Genomic DNA, 21,801 nt, shown 5'->3' with positions numbered 1-21,801 from the left:
CGCTCATCTGTTTCTGTTCAACAATGGATCTGAGGATATAAGAATTCCAGAGTTAAAAGTTGATGAGAAATAAAGAAGGCCCACATTAATAAAGCATAGATGGCATTTGAGGATATGCCTTAAGTGCAAGCTGCCTGTTCTTTGGGTCATCCAGATCCATTAGGATTTTCTTTATTCTCTTTTCCTTGTTTATTGTGATTGCTCTGCGTTTATATAGCAGATGACTGCTGGTTATCAGATTAGGAACCATGTTTGATTGTGCTATCACTATAGTATTCTTAAGAATCAGATTTAATTCGCGGCACTGTGAATTTTTCATGCTAGCAACTGGAAAGGAAGTGCGCGCTACTATCAGATCAATAGTTTGATATTATCTCACAGATGCTGATAGTAAACTCCACTTAATATGATTATCTTATATTAACATATTAATATCTTGAAGATGGTAACTTTAGAAATTATAAGATGAAAACATTGGCTTTGCAGTTGTACTAAGATTGAAAATGATAATAAAATTATAGTCAGTTCAAAATATAAAAAGTTTCTAGCATGCGCATGTGCCAGCCAAATAGTGAAGTGAAAGGATGAAACATCAGAGCTGATAAGGAGAAAACAAAAAGTAGCCTATCCGATCACCACCATTATTGAGAAATTCAAAAAATTTTTTTTTTTTTGACATCCAAATACAGCAACAATTTGGGAAAGTCCCCAAAGCATCCCAATTTGAGGATGATAACATGATGTTAGTTCAAAACATAGCTGCAGTTTCTAGCGAGCCGAGGGGGTGGGGGGAGTGAGAGCGCAAGAGATGAAAATTCTACATGTCTAGGGTTTCCATTTTTCTCATATCTCATGTTGTTGACTTAGTCTAATTGAGATTTTATTAGAAAATAAGTCTTGATTGAAAATATTTACTTATACTTTGTCATTATCTATTAAGGTGGTTGGAAGGAAGATCTAAACTATTCACATAAAAAAATATGGATGGGTCAAAAATAAAAGTACTGAAACAAAACTCAATAAATAAATAAAATTGCTTGAATATTGATCTCTGATTTTTTTTTTCTTGTTTGTCCATTAATCTCTCAATCTTTCAAATTTTGCACATTGAGCACAGCAAGAAGAGAGGCAACAATATTTAGAACATTTGCCATGGAGTCTTCCCCCTACTTAATTGATTACGTGCTCTCTAATTAGATTAAATTCTTGGTGCAATCTTTTTCTGAGCAAGAAAATTGAAGAAATATGGGCTAGCTTGGCAAGCTTTTTCACAATTATTAACATAGATGTTTTCTGCAGAGAAGTTGCAGAACTTACTACACCAGGAACAAAGTACCAGATATGATTCATTTATCTGGAAGTGGTTCTTTAGTCAGTTCATTCATATCTCCGTGGTAGAGAGTGGATAATCTATCATCAAGCTTAGACATCACTTGACAAGCAGTGAATCCACAATAATGGTTTTCATATCTTGCAACACAGATATCAATAATTTTCTTCGACATTCTGTCCTCCGCATGAAATGGCTGGTCCAAGAATTCACCAAGAGGCATCCACTGAAGGAAAAAAGATATTCATGCAAATTAAAGGTGTATTGGTATACAATGAGGAACTGATTTTGATGTAATTACCAAGATACAAAAGCCTTTTCATTACCTTGGCTGCTTGGATCTCGGACTCATCGATGTTGATATCACATGACAATGGCTCAAGCATACATATAAAGAGCAAATCAGATTTATCAAAGGTAACGTGATGGGCATCCCTGTAAATCAGCATTGTAGAAAGTGAAATCCTTACTTCATAATCTAAAACTACTAATTTGAATTGAAAGGTAAATTAAAAATTTTGGACTTTCATTCAATTATTGAGTAACATAATTTAGTTTGATTGGAACGGTAACACGTATAGGCCTTCTTTTCTAAAAAAAGGAAAGTAATAAATATAGTTGCATTCCATAATTTTTTTAAGAAAAATCATTTTATGGGTTAGGGATGTATTACATCCCGATATTACGTCCAAAGTTGCATGAGTAATTGAATTAAACTACATGTGGCATACCTGAAAGCAACCACTTCTAGAAATGTTGTATCTATCTGAAATCATAGATCAAAAAGAGAAATAAATGCAAACCATGTTAAAGTTAGTTATGTATTGAAGTATTCCACAACATAGTTCTGTACAAGTAACAGAAGTGTAGTTTCATGTTACCCCGGTTTCCTCTTTCACTTCTCTTATGGCTCCAGAAAATATTTCTTCAGACTGACATGCATAAACATAGTGACATTCATTAAGGATTGTCTGAAGAAATTTATCTATATCTACTGAGAGAAAACATGAGAAGGAGACAGAAATACTTCCAAACATCTGTAGATGCATAAATAAGGCATCAAGCTGGACTAAGGTCACCAACATGAATATAAATCTCGTGCAAGAAAGGAAGAGATGAATAAAATATCTTGAATGGATTTTTTATTCAAACATAGCAAACCACTACTGATGCGCATGGTGGAGCTTCATCTATGAAGCACATCTGAAATGGTAAAGGTAATTCAATCTCTTGTTATTTCTTCCATCCAAGTCTTAGAATTTGGTTTTGCTCTTCATGTTTTCACTAATTGAAAAATATGGATTTCAGACCCTCCTTTTCATAAGATGTCTTCATCAGATGATGCACAGCATAAAAATTATATAAAATGGTTTTCCATCATCTCTTACTCTGTTGGTGCTGCTCCTAGCTTCTACTATTGTACTCATATCTGATTATGTCCTTGCCTTACCATGAATATGAGACAAAGTCCTCAGCATTTTATTTTAAAAAAATGCACTAATGCATTTTTCACTATCCAACTTTCTCTTTTATACAATTTTGTAAGTCGACTTGTTGTATCTTTATTACATAATCTTCTTTTACTAATGAACATAATATGATTCTCACATAACAAGAGAGAGGCGCATCACCACCACATCTTTACTTTATGGTATATTACTTGTCTGAACACTATCTTAATCCATGAATTTTGTTTTTGTTGAACTAATTGTCACACATTTCTTTTATAGAGCCCTCCTTGTATAACTGGACCTTATTTTCTCCTCTTTAAGTTCCTTCAATTAATGAGATCACTTGCAAATGCAATGAAAAATGACAGAATTTCCTGATTAATGCATTTGTAGCAAGCCTAGGGGGTAGAGAATTAAAGTTGACCAATGGTAAACAACTATAGTTCGTGTGCATGCCCTACTTTATTTCTAGATAACCCACAGACTCCTCGTTGATCCTATGTACATGTCTTTAAACATAACCAAAATTTTATGTTGTCAGATGTATTAGAGATGTTAGATCATGCATGAGCTAACCAAAATTTTATAACAGTTGTTAGAAGCTTCTTTTACCTCTGATCACATAAGAATTGTTTAATCGAATTATATATCGTGATGTATATATGTATATTAGCTGTAAAGATATAGCATGTTAAGTGCAGAAACTAACTACAGCATGATACTCCGAAAACATACTAATTGATAATATGATATAACTTTCATTTTAACAGCTAAACTAATGAACTATACACCTTTGAAGTCAAAATGCAAATGTGACATGGTTTAAGAATGTGATCTACTGATAGACCTTTTTCCCTTTTTTTTCCTTTCTGTTTTTACTTTTCAGAGCGATTGATAGATACACACCTTATTGATAAGACCAGTTGGCAATTTCCATATACCTGAGCACCTCAAAGGGCATTTCTTTTCTTTTACAACGAGTACCTGAGCGATGAAAAAGTATTCAAAACAAAAGGTTAAAGTGTGATAATTAGATGAAAAGGATGCACACTAGAGATGTACAAAACAAAAAGTCGGCTTTCATCATGGTATTGTTCAATGTATGATAATTAAGCAAATGCCTTCTCAACCATCAGAATCCAAGAAAAGGTTTTTAAGCATAAGTAACAAAATTACCTCTCTGTTTTTATTGATGACAAATCCTCCTACACCAACTTGATGGGTTGCAGTAGAAGGTAGCATGCAAGGTTCATCAGGTATCCAATAAGTTAACACAACGTATCCTGGCTCTGCGTGGTGATATCTGAAACCTTCCTGCAGAATGATGGACAAAGCCAGATAAAAACCATTTCAGTTGTGGAGCAAGTGCAATTCCACGTGCAAACAAATGTGATAAATTCTGGATCTCAGGCCACACCACATTCCAAACCCCAGGAAGGCCTTTTTAACAAGATAAATTATGGTAAATAAAAGTGTAGTCTGAAGCTTTTCGTATAACTCCACAAAGAATACTAGTTTTTCATATACTTGCAAGATATTAACTGCGTTGTCTTAAAAAACCACCAGTCAACAAGGTTTTGTTCTCTTTATTTGACATTCATTCATATAGAAGCAGTGACACAAAAAAAAGATGGATATAAGGCTACCTTGAGTGCAATTGGAACAAGTTCAGCTTGCTCTTCTAGTATTTTCAGCCAAATCCCTTTCTTCCCCTACATTTCACATTTAAAAAATAATATCTAGCATCGATCAATGTTCTCATCATATTTTTTGCCACCTATAAGAAAATATGTGAATATGCTAACCTTTAACTTCCAATAAGAAAGTGAAGATTGAAGAATGGCTGCAAATGCATTGGCACTGCCTGGCAAGCATTCAGGATCGATTACAGTCCCATCATATTCATCTTCATAGGCATCAAGTAATTCGAAACTTCTCGCCAGTGATCTTTTGGAAGTGGCTACTTTAATTCCTTCCCTCTTGGTTTTGTAGCCAGTTTTAGGCAATAGACATAGATATGGTTTTGCATGCAAAATTGCCAAGCATGATGTTTCCAATGTGAAAGCTGCAATATATTTTTTGAAATTAGGAAAATGAACAAAAAAAAACCGAAAGATTTAGGAGATGATGAATTATAAATGACTTAACTGAAAGAAGCTGAAACAGAAGCATTGCACATAAAGAAAATATTTGTAGGCTACAATATATATTTCCTATGTTTACAAATTCATATTAAAAAAATGTTGTGTATTGAATTAAGAAAATCCATGGGTTTCTTCCTTTCCATACTGATTTGGCATCTAATGTGCATTTAATTTCAGTTCCTGCATAAGTCTACAATTCACAAGTGATTCTAAGGTTGGCCTTTTGCTTTATGGCAAGAAGTTCTGAGTTGTTACTGCTATCAGGGCTGAACTTAGTAAGACAATTCTTTAAAGCGGTCCTAAATCTCATAATCCAACAACTTATATTCAACATAGAATAAGAGAAAGCATAAGTATTCTGCTACCTTTTCTATTTGTCAGGTAAGTTATGCCTTATTATTGCATCATTTCAACCTAAAAGTGAAGTGAGGAACAAATTTGCTGGAGAACCCACTGGCATAATATTGACACGGACAAGAAAGACTATACAAAGCTTGCATGAAGGATCTGGGTTTGAGCAGAATCATTAGGAAGAACTGGGGAAAGACAAAAGAGAACATGTGTGAAACTTGTGAGTATTGACTTGGACAGGCTTGCATTCTCAGAGGACCATCACATCTAATGTATTGGATCATGCAAAGGATTAGAAAGACCGCCTAAAACAGATGGATAAGGCTCTCTAACTTGGATGTGCACCTATTTGAATACATGATCATTCAAACAACCGCTGTTCATGGCAGAAGCTTTAATACATAGAAGGCTTGGCTAACATCTACTTTTTTTCAGAAAAATGGCGAACTACTATTACCTTCAGCCTTTCTGCTGAAACTCAGGTATCCCTTCCTTGAAATTCTTTGTTCTGGCCACAAAGAAATGCAATTAGGATATGAAGACTGTGACTTAATCAAAGGCATTATCTGTCTTCAGTATTGCAAACAATCTGAGTGGGTATTGTTGAGGGGTTTCATGTCAAATATATAGCACTAGAAAAAGCAGCATATGTTTTCTGGGGACAGAAAAAAGGAAAAGAAAAGCTGCAAATGGCTTTGCAAATGGAGAAAGCACAGCATATGCCACCCTTACCGCAAGTAGAAGCTTAATGTGTCTCTGTTTACTAGGACTGTCACCAGATAGGCATTTGTGGTATGAAATTTCCTCCCACTCGCCCATTTAAATTCTCCAGATGTTCATATCAAGTAATGTAATTTCTATTGGCTATGCTGAAACTAGAAATATAACTATTCCACCAATAACAAATTGTTATCAGCTATCTATGATCTGCCAATCCAGTTTAATAGTAAGCAATTAAGCAATCAAACTGAGCTGAGTGCTGATATATGAGCACACATAAAATGGCCACATTCCAATTCCCCACTATAAAGGGGAGAATGTTCCCCATTGGAGGGCCTGCCATCATCCTAAAGCATCATCCAGTATTCCAAAATGCTATGCTCTTAAGGAATGTTCCTGCATGGGATCTAAGCAGCCATCACTCCCTACATTATCCTATCATTTTGAGCTACAAGTATATAGCCTGGAAGGATAACAAGACAAAATATTCAGAGACTCGCTTTGAGTTACACACCTTACTTGTCTTAAAAAAATCTTAAGAGTTTTTATTCTTCCTGTCAGTGCAGAAGCTTATTTGTCGAAAAAGCATAAATTCAGTAAATTATAAATCTCTTGCTCTTTTCCTTAATTAACAGAAGTCCGTAACAACAGAATTCTTTGTCCAAATGTCAAGTAACATTGGATCTACTGACTTTTAGTGTTGGCGGGATCCAATTAGTATAGCTCCTAACTAGGTTCTAACTTATATCCAAGAGAAATCTGAGATTCACTTTCACTTATTGTATGGTAAAAATGTGATAATATTATAAATAGTCATGAACCAAACAAATTATTTATTGTTATATTACCTCATAGATTACTTATGCACATTTTATTGGTTCTTTAATTTTGACTACTAGAATTTCTTGCAAAACTATTTAGAACATGATTAAATGATGTAAATCATCATGATGTAAATCATCATAATGTTTATCATGAGAAACTTTTGGTTTCCTAATGGCCCTAGTCTCAGCTTGTGAAAAAATAGGGCAACTTACAGTCCGACACTATACTAATAAAAATTATGGAGCTCTCTTAACTCAGTAACAGTTCATCATCGACTTCCCTAACCTTATAAGGAGCTGACTCTCACAATGAAGCATGAGCCATTAATTTTCCAACTTGGCCGGAAATAGTGCCTGTTGCTGGAAATTGTACCCGGGGGCAATCTTCGGTCAAGGGAGAGGGAGCTGCGGGTCACCACGGCGGGGCGGCGACCAGTCGGCGGGCGGCGTCCTCCGTCTGGGGTGGCCGGAGAGAGGGAGCTGGGGGTCCTCACGGCGGGACAGCGATCCGTCAGCGGGCGGCGTCCTCCGTCTGGGTGCCTGCAGACAAGCCGGTGGCCGGGTTTTCCGGCGCCGGCCCTCCGACGCTCAAGTCAGGGAGGGGGCAGATAGTGTAAGGAGGAGATGAACAGTGCTTGTAAGGCGCGGAATTTCCCAACTCCCTCCTGAGAAGCTAAGGCTCCCTTTTATAGGTGGGGGTCGGTTTACCTGTGATGTAACAGGGCGAGGCCATAGTACGGCTCGGCATGTGGCTCAGGTCGGCGCATGGTCAGGCGAATCATTGTGCTGATGTCGGCGGTGAGGGCGTCGTACGACCCGAACCAGTACGCTATCAGGCGAATCATTGCATTGGTGTCGGAGGTATGGCCGAGATCAGAGACTTATCATGGTTGACCAGGCTCTGCTGGGCTAACTTGCCGTGGAGAGCCGAGGATCCGTAGATGTCAGGAGCCATGCGCATTAATTGTGGAGTAAGCCGGAGATCCGCATTAATGGTGGAGTAAGCCGGAGATCCGCATTAATGGTGGAGTAAGCCGGAGATCCACATTAATTGTAGAGTGAACCGGAGGGTTACAGCGGCCATGCGCAAAAAATGCTGAAGCAGTGGCAGGGTATGGTCCTCAGTTGGACCTCGGAGGAGTACGGCCGTAGTAGGTGGCTGACAAGGGTAGACCTTGAGCGTCAGGATTTTCCTAGGTCGGAGGTCTCGAGGTCGGATGTCTTGAGGTCGGGCGTTCCGAGGTCGGACGCCGACTTCGGCAGTTCAGGGTCGGCGATTGTGCGGCTTCTTGGGGGCATTTGTGTCACTTGGGGGGAAAAATCTTATTCCCCCAACAGTGCCTATTTTTTTTAACTTGTTAGTTAAAAGTCTTAGTAATCTCAAACATCAAAATTTATCCTTATATGCTGCTCGTATCAACTGGCCGGCCTTACCATAATTCTATTCCAACTCAACCGGTGGAAGTACAATGGTATTTGTCCACATCTCAACTTGGACATTCTACTTGAAAGAATCCTGGTATTTGTTTTAATTCTTAAGTTCTTGTTTATCGATATTCTTTAGACTCACTTCCTTGCTTGGTGCAATTAAAAAGAGAACCATATGTAATAGCTTAAGGCGAAGGCTTGAGTTATGGCAATCAGAACGTTAAAAAGGACCCACAACCGGGTAAAGGGCATCTCCAAAGACAAAGATGCTTGCTGGAATTTGTTCACAATCACCATCGAATCAAGCAACATGTTAGCATTCCTCCAGAACTACTGAAAAGTGCAAATATTTCTCATCCAATTTTCATATACTTCTCAATTAAAAATTAAAAATTAAAAAAAGTGCAGAACTTTTGGAGAGAAATTAATGGTCACTCCAAAAGAACCAAAGTTTCATGGCTTCTTAAAGATATGATAAAAGAGGGAAAAAGATAAAGAAGAACCAACAAAACACTAATTGATGCATAAACAACACTCAAACTTGGAACACTGGACCTCCGCCAAAAGCAAGTATTCACAGAAGAGGTGCCACCCAACCAAGTTTATTATTGTTGATTAGCCTTAAATTAATTAAGATAGTGAAGATTTATATTACACATGATGTTTTGCAAACTTTGCCGACATTGGATATGTCAAGAAAAAATTATACATACATTATTTAGTCGTTGGTTGAGCCAAAAATTACTAAAAATTTCTTATTCGACAATGTACCTTTTCGGAAACTTTTCATACAAACTTCGGCGATTCATATTAAATTCATCCTATATAGAAAAAAATTAAAGTCTTTTGTATGGATAACCATATAAATATCTAAAATTATGTCTATATTTTAATAATTTGCTATTTGCATATATATATATATATATATATATATATATATATATATATATATATATATATATATATATATATATATATATATATATATATATATATATATATATATATTTGTAAATTATTTTTTTTTGCATATTCACCCTACAATCAATATGCCACTTAATAACGTAAAGAAACAAACGTTTAAAAATCAATCATTAAATACCCTTAACTCAATGAAAAAAAAAAATAAAAGTATATACATAAACAATAAATTACTGAGAATATATATGTAATTTCAAATATTTATAAAAATATACATGCAAAAGACTGCTTAATTAAATATGCTGCGGGTAGACAAGCAAAAAATAATTTATAAGAGTATATACACACAAATAGTGAATTTATGAGGATATAAATGTAATTTTAAAATGGATAAGAATATAAATGCAAAAAAACCAAAAAAAAGTTGTCTACAAATCCTTCTTTTTAAACCTAATGACTTTTAAGCCCAAAGCTGTCAGAAATAGCCCACTTCGGTAAAGAACATCCATGAAAATTATTTGCAGGATTACTTGTGAACCTTAAATTACTTAAAACCCCTAGGTTACAAACTACAAAATCAAGGCAGAAGGCAGCAATGCCTTCCAAACTTCATAGAGCATACATGTTAAGGAAAAAATTCTACAGCTCCCTTGTTAAACCTTAACTTCTAAATTCCTACATGCCCTTATGTTAACAAGCTTAATTAAAGTCAGTAGAGCCTTCCGACTTTATTTGGAGTTCCTTAGCTTAAAGCTTTGCACAATGCAATTACAGAGCCCTGAATATATAATCTCAGCATATACTTACCCTTTGAAACAAAAATTACTCAAAACCTGATAATATCATACTGCTGCCTCAGAAATAACATTATATGGGCCCAGGGATCATTACTCAAATTGAAAAGGCCTCTTCTGAGAGGATAATTGCTAAATGAAGTTACCCACTCAATCAGTCGGCATAATTGCTAAATCCTTTTTTTTCCCTTTTTATTTGACATTAAAATTATCAATGACAATGCATTTGAACCAACTTAGGGACTCCTTGTCTCAATCAAATTTATGACACCAGCACTGGTTATAGCTACCTACAAGAAATACAGAACTCTTACCACTACATGAGAATAAAACACATTACACTTTGGTCCACAGGAATTTTTATAACAAGTGGCAGATAGACCAAGGGTGCCATAGCTATTGAGAGGCCTCCACTCACAAGAATAGCTTGCTTGACTACACTAGTGACTGTGATCGCATTATAGCACCTACATGGCATATGCCATCAACAGCTTAATTCCATCATCTCTGGCTTTATCATTTTGTGGAACCAAGCACAGATGCCGCGTCTAGACACTTTCTTGCTTCCTTAATTCCTTGGATTGCTGCCATTTCTCTTGAAAAATGAATTTGAAGGACTTGGTTTAACATTACCGGGCGGTATTGATCTAGCAGCTGTAGACAATAAAAGCAGCCAAAGCATATCACTAGGCGAACCATGAGAAAACATACGAACGAACATGTGATGCACAAAATAATCAGATACATGCACGTGCACATGAATGCAAACACATATATACAAGCATGGACATCCAGATAGGCACATATGCACATTATATTATGATGTCTTTCAATATGTGGAAACACCTTTGTCATGTTACAAAAGATGGTTACACAGATTTAGTACTGAATTTCTAACTGCTATATAAATGTATCATCAATATTCAAATTACATGTACTAGACTCGGCATGTGTCATTCAAGCAGTTATTTTAAGCGAATGAAGTATTTGACGGATAGCTGTGAAACCATTAACAGGTACCACATTACAAAGTTTTACAAGCAACTCAATCATTTTATATATGTAAGTTACAAGTTTAACTGCAAATTTGGAGAAGATTTAGGCATTAGTGATGGAGGTGTGAAAAACATTTTAGAGGCTGACCCCTTTATCCACAAAAAGAAAAGAAAAGAGAGACAGGTTTCGAGGACCTAGTTTAAAGTTGGTAGATGTGGAATGCTTGAGAAAGTATTTAAGGTGGAAGAGCCACAATATTAAAGGTTACTACAAAATTTCTAATTCACTGAAACTTTATACAAGGTCATGTGAAATTTATTCGGAAAAATTCAGAGCAACAAGGAACCTCCTCATTCCCTCAATAATACCCCCACCAGTGTATGACATGTCAGGATGAACCTTAATATGCATGGTGCAGGCAAAGGCAGTCTTTTTTCTTGTCACTTAACAATGGAGAAAATTTGTTTTCATGGAGATGTCTCATTTTCTTCTAACCAGCTGTCAACCTGACACCAATTTCCCACTTTCTCACAGAGACTTAGGGCCAGAGTACATTGTGTTTACACCTTGTAGTTAAATAATGGAATGAATTTGTGCCAACTTTAGTTAGTACAGAGTCTTGCTGACATGGTTTCTACTCCCTAGACATTTTAGCCATTCAATTTGTACTGCTGCATGATTCTCTTTCCACATCCTCATCTCCCCCTTAAGTTGACCTATTTACCTTAAAATTAGCTAGATATCTTAAGGGACAATTTCCTTGTAGAAACACCTGTTGGTGAGAGTAGGTGTAGCCTGACACATGAAGAGTTCTTATTTCAGGGAATGAGGAGGTTTGGCGTTGTTTTGACCTGTTTCAAAAAAGTCCAGCATGACCTTGTATTATTGAGTTCCAGTTTGTTTTTGATAACCTACAGTTTTGGCTTGGGGCTCTTTCATCTTTAATGATGTCTCAACCCTTCAACAGATAACAATTTCAAACCACGCCTTTTATTCATTTCAAAAGAAGATATGCTTATCTTAGAAGCCACGGTAGCAACACCATGTCAAGGCCTCATGATGGGAGATTTTCAGAAGGGTGACTCGTAATGGAAGCTGATCTAAGGGAACTAATACTTTCATGGTTTTATATTAAGACTCCATTTAGCAGAGCTTTTGGTAGGCCAAAAAGCACTTTCGATCCTCAAAAAGTATTTTTGGATAGAATAAAGATGTTTGTTAAAAAATCGGAAAGTTGTTTTAGTTTTGCCAGAAAGCTAAAACAGCTTCTTCGGAAAAGCACTTCTAGCATGTGTCGCAAAGCTATTTTGATTTATTATTTTTTTGGACCAAAATACCCATGATAAAATATTATAATTACAAAAAATATCCCTTTATATTTATTAATATATAATGATAATAATTATAATATTTTATACATTTATTATTGTATTATACAATAAATATAATATTATATTACATTAGATCATAATACATCGATATGTTATGTTATATAATATCAAATTATGTTATATTATTATGCTATAGAATACAATATTATATTACTATATTATAATAATATTATATTATTATAGTAATATTATATTATATCATATATTTATGTATTAACACATATTATATTTTATTATGCTTTGTGATATAATACTATGCAATGTCCTTTATGGTCATTTTGTCATACCAAAAGTACTTTCTCAGTTTATTTACCAAGCACATTAAAGTTTCACAGCACTTTAGAAAAGTATTTGCCAAACAACAAATAGTTTTTTATAAAAGCTTTACTTTAAAAAGCTCTACTTCCAAAAGCTCTACTGCCAACAGCTCTGCCAAATGGGGCCTAACTTATAGAAATTCAATGTTCATAGAGTCTGCAGTTATGTCAATGTATTAATACTTATAAAGAGAGATGGTAACAATCAAAATAAGAAGTCAACACTCTGGGTTTGATTTCTCACCTCATTTTCGCTAGCCTGAAATTGAATCCTCTTTCTAATCTCATGCAAGGTTCATGTTTGTAGAATCAATGCATTTGAGACCCTGCTCTGATGATCAAAAAGTGCCATCAGTCCTACATATCCAAGTGGAGAGAGCAATTTTGTTATCCAACAATATATCCAACATAAAAATGATATTGGTTGTTTACAAAATGCACTCTGAAGCAAAACTGGAGAGATACGACCCAAAGAAATAAAAGAGTATATTTATTAATATCAGTCAGGTATTACATGAATCTCAGTAACATGGGTGGTAAAATAAGTCTAATAAATGAACCAGAGCAATACCTATTTGTGGTATGTGAGAGCGTTCCTCTCAGCCAGATTGGAGCAATAAGAACAACCAAGCTAAACTAATGCAACAGACAGTTCAACCACCATAATTCCCTGCCAATTAAATTAGAGAGAATGAAAATATCTTGTTCAGAAAATAACTACTAAATCAATGGAAGGTTTCTGCAACCATAATTGCCTAACAACAAAATGAGAAAAATTGAAAATATTTCTTTGAAAGAATACTGAACTAATTAATTGTATTCTTATGCATGTGAGAAAATGCAACCAACAATGGGAACTGGGCACTTGGACAATGGCAGCATTCCTCTTCCAATTTGGGGAGGTTTTGAGTTCGACTCTTGAAAGTGTTTCCGAAAGTACTAAACCAGTAATTATTCCAGGTGGGCTTCCCTTCTCTTCGCCCCACTCCAACAACAACCAATACATGATCACTAACTTAATGAATAATGTATTGGAATCAAGATAATGAATAAACAATCTCAACCAAAAAAAAGGGCGCTGCAATGCACGAGGCTCCCACCATTATGGTGTCTGGGCCTGCATGCAGAGAGGTTGTTTCCGTGTGTTTCAAACCCGTGACACCTAGGTCATGATGGAGCAAGATTACTAGTGTGCCAAGGCTTACCCTTTAATAACCAATCCCAAATGTTACAAATTTTTAGTAATGTCTTCTACAGCAATTCTTAGGTAAAATAAGCCCAAAAAGTAATAAATATATAGTATTCAAGGGATGTTGCTTGGTCTAGTGTGGAAATCTAGTAAAGCCATAAATTATGCAGAAAGCTACACAAGGCAGATCATTCAACCAACAGTTAAAATATAATGAAGTTTATAAGTACGCTACATTTAATAAATACCTACAAACAAATCGACATTGAAACAAGACAAATCTAATGTGAACAAGCCTGAATCCATCATCTATCTACTAAATGGCGATAAGAACACTGTTGCAAATGTCAGGTAACAGAGCACGTGCCGCTACATCTGACTAAGGGAACCATGAAATTAGCTCTGGCTGGGTCGAAACACATCAGTCTTATTGAATTTTAACCAGCTTGATAATAGGACAATAATCTTATAAAATTGGCCCAATAAATATGTAAAGCATAACCATCATATCTATTATTGAGGAACCCACCCATCCAATTAGCTGATGGTTGTTAAACCTTCAATAAAAGGTCGTGGTTTCCATCCCAAGAAAATAGATCTTGGCATCAGACTAAACTCATGTATCAATAACATCATATTTGATGCTTACTAAGAATTATGCTCAATTTTTAGGAATTTGAAATCTTAATGGAGATAAAATTAACTTCACTGCAGTGTCCATACATAACAACTGAAGTTCAAAGTTTTATGCTTCACCTCTCCAAACTTAGAAACTGATGCGGTGACATATAGTAGTGGATCCTATCAAAGCAAAGGCCAACACTTTATGTTGCACAGTACCCTTGCATCAATAATCAGCTTTGGAAACAGAACTTTATTTTCAGCCCAAGGCATGGTTGCAGCATATTTGGGAACAGAACTTCACCAATCCTTTTCGTTTGTAAATTGGAAACCCAAGGTCCATGTGCAGCCCTTCGCTAGATAAGGATACCTCTATATGATGACCAAAATAGAAAAGATGCATTTCTGAACTTGCTAAAAGGAAGTTAAAATATCATCTTGTCCAATAAAGGCATTTCCCTTTACAAACAACCAGACTTCATCACCTCAAGGGGCTAACAACCCAACCTGTTATGCGACTCTGCTTGCGAACTCTTACTGCTCTGTGAGACCCACTTTCCAACCGTTCAAGTATTGAATAAGTTATTGTGTCTGGAGTCAGCCCCTGTTGCTTCAAAGTAGCATATAGGTTAAATGCTTCTGCTGTCTTCCCACTCTTCTCAAGACAATCAAGTAATATGTTGTATGTCACGATGTTAGGGAAGCATCCCTTAGCAAGCATCTCATCGAACAACCTGCAAGCCATGTCAACTTTATTTGACTTGCCAAAGCATTCAATAAGGGTACTGTATGTGACAACATCTGGATTCAATCCCTTCTCTTGCATCTCCTTGAAATGCATGTGAGCTTCATCGAGGTCTCCATTTTTCCCAAGACAGTTTATTAAAGAATTGTAAGTGATGACATCAGGTTTGCATTCACTACTCTCCATTTCTTCAAAGAGTTCGTTGGCTTTATCAATTAGACCAGCTCTACCAAAGCTTGAAATAAGAATATTATAAGTAAATATATCAGGTGAAAGGCCATTATGCTTCATCTGTTCATAAAGAGCATAGATATAGGATACCTGCTTTAGTTTACCCAGAGCTGAAAATACCATGTTATACATGACAGTATCAGTTGTTATTCCTTTTTCATGAATCTTATTTAGCAAGTCTAAGGCCTCTGATGTCTTTCCGGCATTGCACAGAGTCTCTAGCATGGATATGTAAGCATTCCTATCGCCTTTTTCATGAGAGCTCCACATTTTACAAAACAGGTGGTGGGCCTCACTTGCATGGCCTAATTTACTTAGTGTCTTTACCAGATATGCATAGATTGACTGGTTCATGTACTTACCAGAAGCTTCCACAACTTCATCTAGTCTGTCTAGTTGTCCTTCCATTGCTAAAGCATCTATTATAACACTATATGTAAATTCATTAGGCTGGCAATCATTCTCAACCATTTTAGAAAAAAGAAAGATGGATTTATCCACCATTCGGTTCTTGGCAAGTGCATGAATCATCGTGTTGTAAGCAATCAGGTTAGGCACACAGCCTTTTTTTATCATCTCTTGAAAAAAGGAGAGAAAGTCATCCGTTTTCCCTATCTTTCCTGACATTCTGATGAGAATCGTATAGGTATACATATCTGGCTCACAGTGTTTACGTTTCATATCTGCAAAAACCTTGTAAGCTTGATCCACCTGTTGAAGTGACACAAATCAGCTAAAAAAGTTAGGAAAAGTACCAAATAATAACAAAGAAGAAAGAAGGAAGACATACAAAAACCATGTTCTTTATAAAATACAAAAGATTGGGATTAAATGTCTAGAACAGTATCGCATCACAAAGTTCAAAAGAACTGACTCTACCATCTACAATATACCTACAAGTTTGTTTTAGTAAATAAACTACATGCTACATTTTTCATACACAATGTAGGAAAATAGAGATAAGCAAACATGGGAAAGAAGACAAGCACAACATGAACCCTTGACCCAGTACATTATACAGTTATGAAAACATTAGCTCTACACTTATTTCACACCTTTTATCTTCTTCCATTTTCTTCTTCTGTCTCTACTTCTTCCTATACCTCCAACCAATTAACTAGCAGCGTAGATTCATCAGGAATGCACCAGTTGATGGGAAAAGACAATGATTTATTAAAAACAAGGATCACCACAATCATAGAGAACAATCCATCAGGATCCTGAGAAGCACATTTCAAAGCTAATAGAAAATGTAACAGCTGGATGATTTCATAAGGATGGAAGCCAGACAATAAAACTGCTTGACTTAAACAGATGCATGCTTGGATGGACATGGAGGGTCAAAATCTAATAATGAATTTGCCTCTTCATCTCCTCCATCTTAATCCTTGGGATTCATAAAGAGCCACATGGGAAGAATTTTCTTCACAAAATCATAGTATTCCCGACTAACCATAGGAACAATGCAATTCAAAATTTAACACTTCCAGCAGAACTCCCTACCATACCTTTTACATCTAAAAGAACTAGAACCTCATGTGCCTCCTATTCCCAGAGGCAACATTTACAAGCACAACATGGACGTTGTCCAGAAGGACTGCAAGAGAAATAACATGATCAAAGAACTTTTTATCATGTGCTTCTTACAATCCTTTTCTTCAATACAATTTCCATGTGCTCCTTTGAATTATAGTACTATATCTAGAATCTGTGATTTTTTTTGGCCAAAAAAAAAAATCTGCATTTAGAGAGTGCTTTAACTAGAAAATGCATGGGTTCTTCTTCACTTGTATTAGAGCACATAATTGACTGGAGAATTAAATGATAAGGGTGCACAAAGTGATTGCAATTACTCATTAAATCATGTAAGGGAAATTCCTGTGTAAATAAATTAAGATTACTTATTTATGATGTGATACCCAACAGTTATTCAATGATTAAGCTTAACGGGTTGTCTAAAGTCCTAGATAAACAGAAGAAAGAGCTCCCTGCAATGTAATCCATTTGCACATAGAACTTCAACTTGCTGGAAACGGTCATCTTCAGGATTTCATCTGATTTAAGTCATTTTGGGCATAGAAGATTAGTTTGAGGACAAATTAATCAATAAGTTCAAGGAGTAGTACAAAATTTGAGGTTGCTCTCAAAGTGAAAAACAGTTAGAAGAATTCAGATTAATTGTACATCTCATTATTTATTTCAACTAGCCTATGTATGTAAAGCATAGGTTCGTCCCCACAATGGAGAATTGAGAAATAAACTCTCAGAGTAAAAACAGTTAGAAGAATACAGATTAATTTGTACATCTCATCATTTAATTAACTTGCCTATGTATGTAAATAATAGGTCCATCCCTACAACAAAGAATTGAGAAATGAAAATCGATAAATTTTTGTAGTGAATTACAAGTTCCTTTTACCTTTTCTAATGTACTCAAGGTTCTCCATTTCCTTTCCTCCTTCCTGCAAGCATATTTTCCTATACTTTTAGTTTAGCACCTTGCAATTGCACCCATGCAAGCTGAATCAGGAAGTTATGAGCCCCTAAGGCTGTGTCTAGATGTTGGCTAAGTGGTGGATAAGGGAGAGTTGTTATAACCAGCCAAACACCCCAAAAAATGGTAGATAACTTTATTTGGTCAAAGGCTCAAAAAGGTTCTTAACCACGAGGAGGGCAATAGAGTTATAAAAATGGGATAGGAGATTGACCCGGCCAAGGGTCTGGGTCTAGGTCAGCAGTTTGACTGCCCCAAGGTGTTGCAGCTGTTGCTACACCAAATGAACTTTTTGGAACAATCTAGGAACAAAGGCTCAAAGAGTTCTTTATCCCTCATACACCAGCAACTCTCCCGCTTTAAAAAAAAAAAAAGACAAAAAAAAAAACTTGCAATTCACACTGTCAGACTCATGGATCCCTCATAATCAACCTCACATAGAAATCTAACCGCTCCTCACCTCTCCTAAACATTAACACGAGTGCAATTCCAAATAATAAAAATGCCTTTGTCCTTTCATTTTGTCATATAAAAATTCTTTAATGATTTTTGGATCTCCACTTAACAAGCTACGCGGTCTGCATCACTACGTGATCGACAAAACTTAGAAACGACCCCTATGATGTCAATCTTCACTACAACACACATAGTCGAAGAAGTTCAATAAATCAGTCAAAAATTTTGCCCGCCCATGCAGTCACTGCAGTAAGGATTCAACTAAAACCATCCTTATATCTTATAAGTTTGATTAATCCATCAAATCAGTTTTGGAACTCCATGCAGCATTGGAATCATACGAAATTTTAGAAAAAGAACTATTGAGAACCAATTAACAAGACCCTAAATTTGAATTAGATTCAAAGAGAAGAGATCAGGGAAAACCTTATTAGCTTTAGCCAATGCATCCAGAAGCATATTATAAGCAAAGATGTCCAATTTGTAACCTTTTCTCCTCATCTCCTCGTAAACCCGAAACGCCCCCTCCGCATCCCGAGACCTCAAGTAAGCCTGCACCATACACTTGTAGGTGTACCCATTAAACCTTAGATCCCACTTCTTGGCCAGCTCCAGGCACCGCTCCAGCTCCCCGCCCCCAACGATCCCGATCAAGATGTTAACGGTCGAGATGCTCCCCCGCACCGCCTCGCGCTCCATCTCGTCCACGACTCCGCGGATGACGTCCGGGTCGGCCCCCGACCTCGCGAGGATGGAGAGGATCCGGTTGTAAGTGAAGCAATCATGGCGGAATCCGGAAAGGGAGGCGGCGAAGCGGAAAAACTCGAGGGCCTTGCCGGGGCTCCGGATGGACTTGAGGACCTCGCTGACCTCGGCGGGGGTTAGGGTTAGGGTTAGCGTTTGTAAATAGTCGGCGAGGTCGAGAAGGGGGTCGGAGGTCGGTGAGGCGGAGCTGAGGATCCGCGCGACGCGGCAGACGAGATCGCGGCGAGGGAGGGCGTAGCCTCGGGTGTCACGGGCAAGATCCGGCGGGTCGACCTCGACGGCAACAGCGACGGCGCGGCCGGACGAGTCGACTCGGACGATCCGGCCACTGTAGCTGGTGGCGAGAGCTCGGGAGGCGGCGAGTCGGTGGGGAAGGGACGAGGGGAGAAGCGGGCGGAGAAGCCGCATCCTCTAGGTTCGCCCTGCCGCGTGAAAACTGAGAACGGCATAAAATTTGCCCAAATGTCTCCGCTCTCGGCCAAATAAAATCACCTCCAACATTTAGTAACTCACTTCGGGCCGCTTCGAGAGAATCAAACATCCAAAATGACTTCCCGCATGTATGAAGTAGCTTCAGAATTCAGATACCCGCTTGTGGACAACTAAACCCATCTTCAATGAAACAGGTGGAGCCCTATTATACTCTCAAAGAAAGAAAAAAAAAAAAACTATTTTTTTGGTGTAAGAATATCACTTCACCTATCAGTATCGGGCTCGTGCAATGTATAATGAGGAAAAGTTAAACCATTTGCGTGCCATGTGCTCCTCTCCTATACTTTCTTGAGACAAGTTTTGTAAGCTTAAGAGAAAGAAAATCGTGATCATTTAATTATCTTGCTCGAGCATAATGGAATTTTTATTTTTTCCTCCCCTGACTCCCTGCAACCAGTCCTGATTGAAGGTAAATCTATTGCATGGAGTGTTCATGCTAAGTGTGATGGATTATAGTGTGAGCTTTGGTAGAGATTGTGATATGATACATTTGCTTTTCTTAAAAAATGAAAGGTGACATTATAAAATGCTATCTTTGGTGAATCAATTATATTGGGATATAAAAGGGTTAAGGGTCGATTTTGTGTTTATGGATTGTACATAACACATCAAGGGAGATGTCCTTGGTCTGTATCAACCATATTTTGTACCTCTTTCTATTCGAAGTATGGTTGGCATGCCTGATGCATGAGATTTTAGGCCAATAAAAGCATATAAGAAGGCTTGTAAATTAGGGATTATCAGTAAGCTAGAGGTTATATATGTTAAAACTATCGAGCTGAAATCATCATTTTTATTGTAGGATGATTAGAGCATTGAAAATCGTCACATTATGTCATTCCATTAATTGGAACAATTCTACTTATTAGCTTATGAAACTTTACTAAAGATATTTGTGTTGGGATGTATTTGAAGTTTATCTTTGAATGAGATTAACTATGGTGGATGGCGATTATGTTTTTAATAGTATTTATACATTTAAATTATTGCTCTTATATCATTTATCTTATGGGCATTATGCTGAATATTTGAATCATTTATCATTTAAACCCATACTCTTCTAATATTGGGTGCCATAGATCTGAAATAATATTATGGTTCTCCTTATAATAATTGTGTCATTATGATAAAATCAAAATATAGGAGCTCTAATGAGAAAATAAATATATATTTATTTTTTTAAAATAATTATTGTTTACAATTATTCATACGTCTTAATTGATTTTCTTATCTGCTCATATTTGTATTTAGGTACTTCTATTATGAGTATAGATGAGTATACATTTGTGTTAATTAGGGAGAGTGTTCATGGTCATTTGGATTCTCAATATTATATATTTCTTATCTATTTTTCTGAGTTATATGTTCTACTTCTTACTTTAAATAGAGCTCCGAATTATGATTATTTCTCTTGTATGTACTGAAATTATAATTTTTAAATCAAATTTATTCTTTCTGAATATACCGTTATAGTATTTATTTTTGAATTTTTGCTTTCATTAAAACTTCGCTTCTCGCTTTTGATGAATGCTTACTAAAATTATATTTTTTATTAAATATATTCTTTAAGACTATATCATCATTGTTGGTTTTTATTATTGACGAATGCTTGCTAAAATTATATTTTCTTAATTGAATCTTTTTTTTTTTGTGATCATGTCTTTATTACTAATTTTCATCATTGAATTTTGCCAATTAATATCCAAAAATATATCCGATTTATATCTGATTAAAAAATATGGATATATTTAATATCCGATTTGTATCCCTCCCTTCCTTATGGTCGGTCAAGTGGTGCCCTCGGGGGGTTGGTTATAGGGATGCTTACAGTGTAAGAATCTGACGGTTTCTTGCTATCCAGCTTCACCACCTTCTTCATCGTTCATATCCATTCATAACAAATATGAATATGCTTGATATCTGATTCATCAAATATAAATATGTTTAATATTCGATTCACATCCGTATCTCTTTACAATAGATATGAATATCAATTTTGATATTAATTTAGAATAAATATAAAAATTAATTTTGATATCCGTTTAATATTTCTAACTATATTTTTATTTATCAGAAAGGATGGATACAAATATGGCAGGATCTGGTCATAATATTTACTCGACAGAAGTCGGGAGAGATTG

The 21,801-nt window shown here is 36.2% G+C and overlaps 2 protein-coding genes across 6 annotated transcripts; both read right to left on the bottom strand.

The window, feature by feature from the left end:
- Nucleotides 1–1,235: 1,235 nt before the first annotated feature.
- LOC103713443 (nudix hydrolase 8-like) lies at nt 1,236–6,859 on the bottom strand. The gene is made up of 9 exons (XM_088722624.2): nt 5,734–6,859; nt 4,587–4,846; nt 4,428–4,493; nt 3,958–4,095; nt 3,688–3,765; nt 2,212–2,262; nt 2,062–2,096; nt 1,657–1,765; nt 1,236–1,556 (listed from the first exon to the last, which is right to left on the bottom strand). Exons 1-9 carry the CDS (start codon nt 5,837–5,839, stop codon nt 1,347–1,349), a joined length of 1,053 nt encoding a protein of 350 aa, XP_088578750.1. The 5' UTR covers nt 5,840–6,859; the 3' UTR covers nt 1,236–1,346.
- A 3,271-nt stretch (nt 6,860–10,130) lies between these two features.
- On the bottom strand, nt 10,131–19,860 carry ABO5 (ABA Overly-Sensitive 5). 5 transcript variants are annotated; one of them, XM_088722616.2, is made up of 5 exons: nt 18,830–19,860; nt 14,613–16,164; nt 13,239–13,337; nt 12,912–12,998; nt 10,131–10,617 (listed from the first exon to the last, which is right to left on the bottom strand). In XM_088722616.2, exons 1-2 carry the CDS (start codon nt 19,574–19,576, stop codon nt 14,959–14,961), a joined length of 1,953 nt encoding a protein of 650 aa, XP_088578742.2. In that variant the 5' UTR covers nt 19,577–19,860; the 3' UTR covers nt 10,131–10,617; nt 12,912–12,998; nt 13,239–13,337; nt 14,613–14,958. The 5 variants fall into 5 exon arrangements, with proteins under 5 accessions (XP_088578742.2, XP_088578749.2, XP_088578739.2 ...); XM_088722623.2 differs by having other exon boundaries at nt 12,912–12,993; nt 18,830–19,768; XM_088722613.2 differs by having other exon boundaries at nt 13,475–16,164; nt 18,830–19,721.
- Nucleotides 19,861–21,801: the final 1,941 nt, after the last annotated feature.

This window comes from Phoenix dactylifera, chromosome 5 (genome assembly GCF_051530095.1).
Source record: "Phoenix dactylifera cultivar Ajwa chromosome 5, Ajwa_hap1_PhDact_Kaust_v1.1, whole genome shotgun sequence".
NCBI classification, from domain to species: domain Eukaryota; kingdom Viridiplantae; phylum Streptophyta; class Magnoliopsida; order Arecales; family Arecaceae; genus Phoenix; species Phoenix dactylifera.
The sequence above is the reverse complement of the archived record's forward strand: the minus strand, read 5'-3'. Positions and strand labels throughout refer to the sequence as shown.

Coding starts and splice junctions, on each gene's coding strand:
- LOC103713443 (XM_088722624.2), bottom strand. CDS start 5,839: ATGCCTTTGATTAAGTCACAGTCTTCATATCCTAATTGCATTTCTTTG. Junction 1,766..2,061: donor CTAGAAGTGGTTGCTTTCAG/GTATGCCACATG, acceptor GCTGATTTACAG/GGATGCCCATCACGTTACCT. Junction 1,557..1,656: donor CCGAGATCCAAGCAGCCAAG/GTAATGAAAAGG, acceptor TTTTTCCTTCAG/TGGATGCCTCTTGGTGAATT.
- ABO5 (XM_088722616.2), bottom strand. CDS start 19,576: ATGCGGCTTCTCCGCCCGCTTCTCCCCTCGTCCCTTCCCCACCGACTC. Junction 16,165..18,829: donor CATTGGCTAAAGCTAATAAG/GTTTTCCCTGAT, acceptor TCACTTCAACAG/GTGGATCAAGCTTACAAGGT.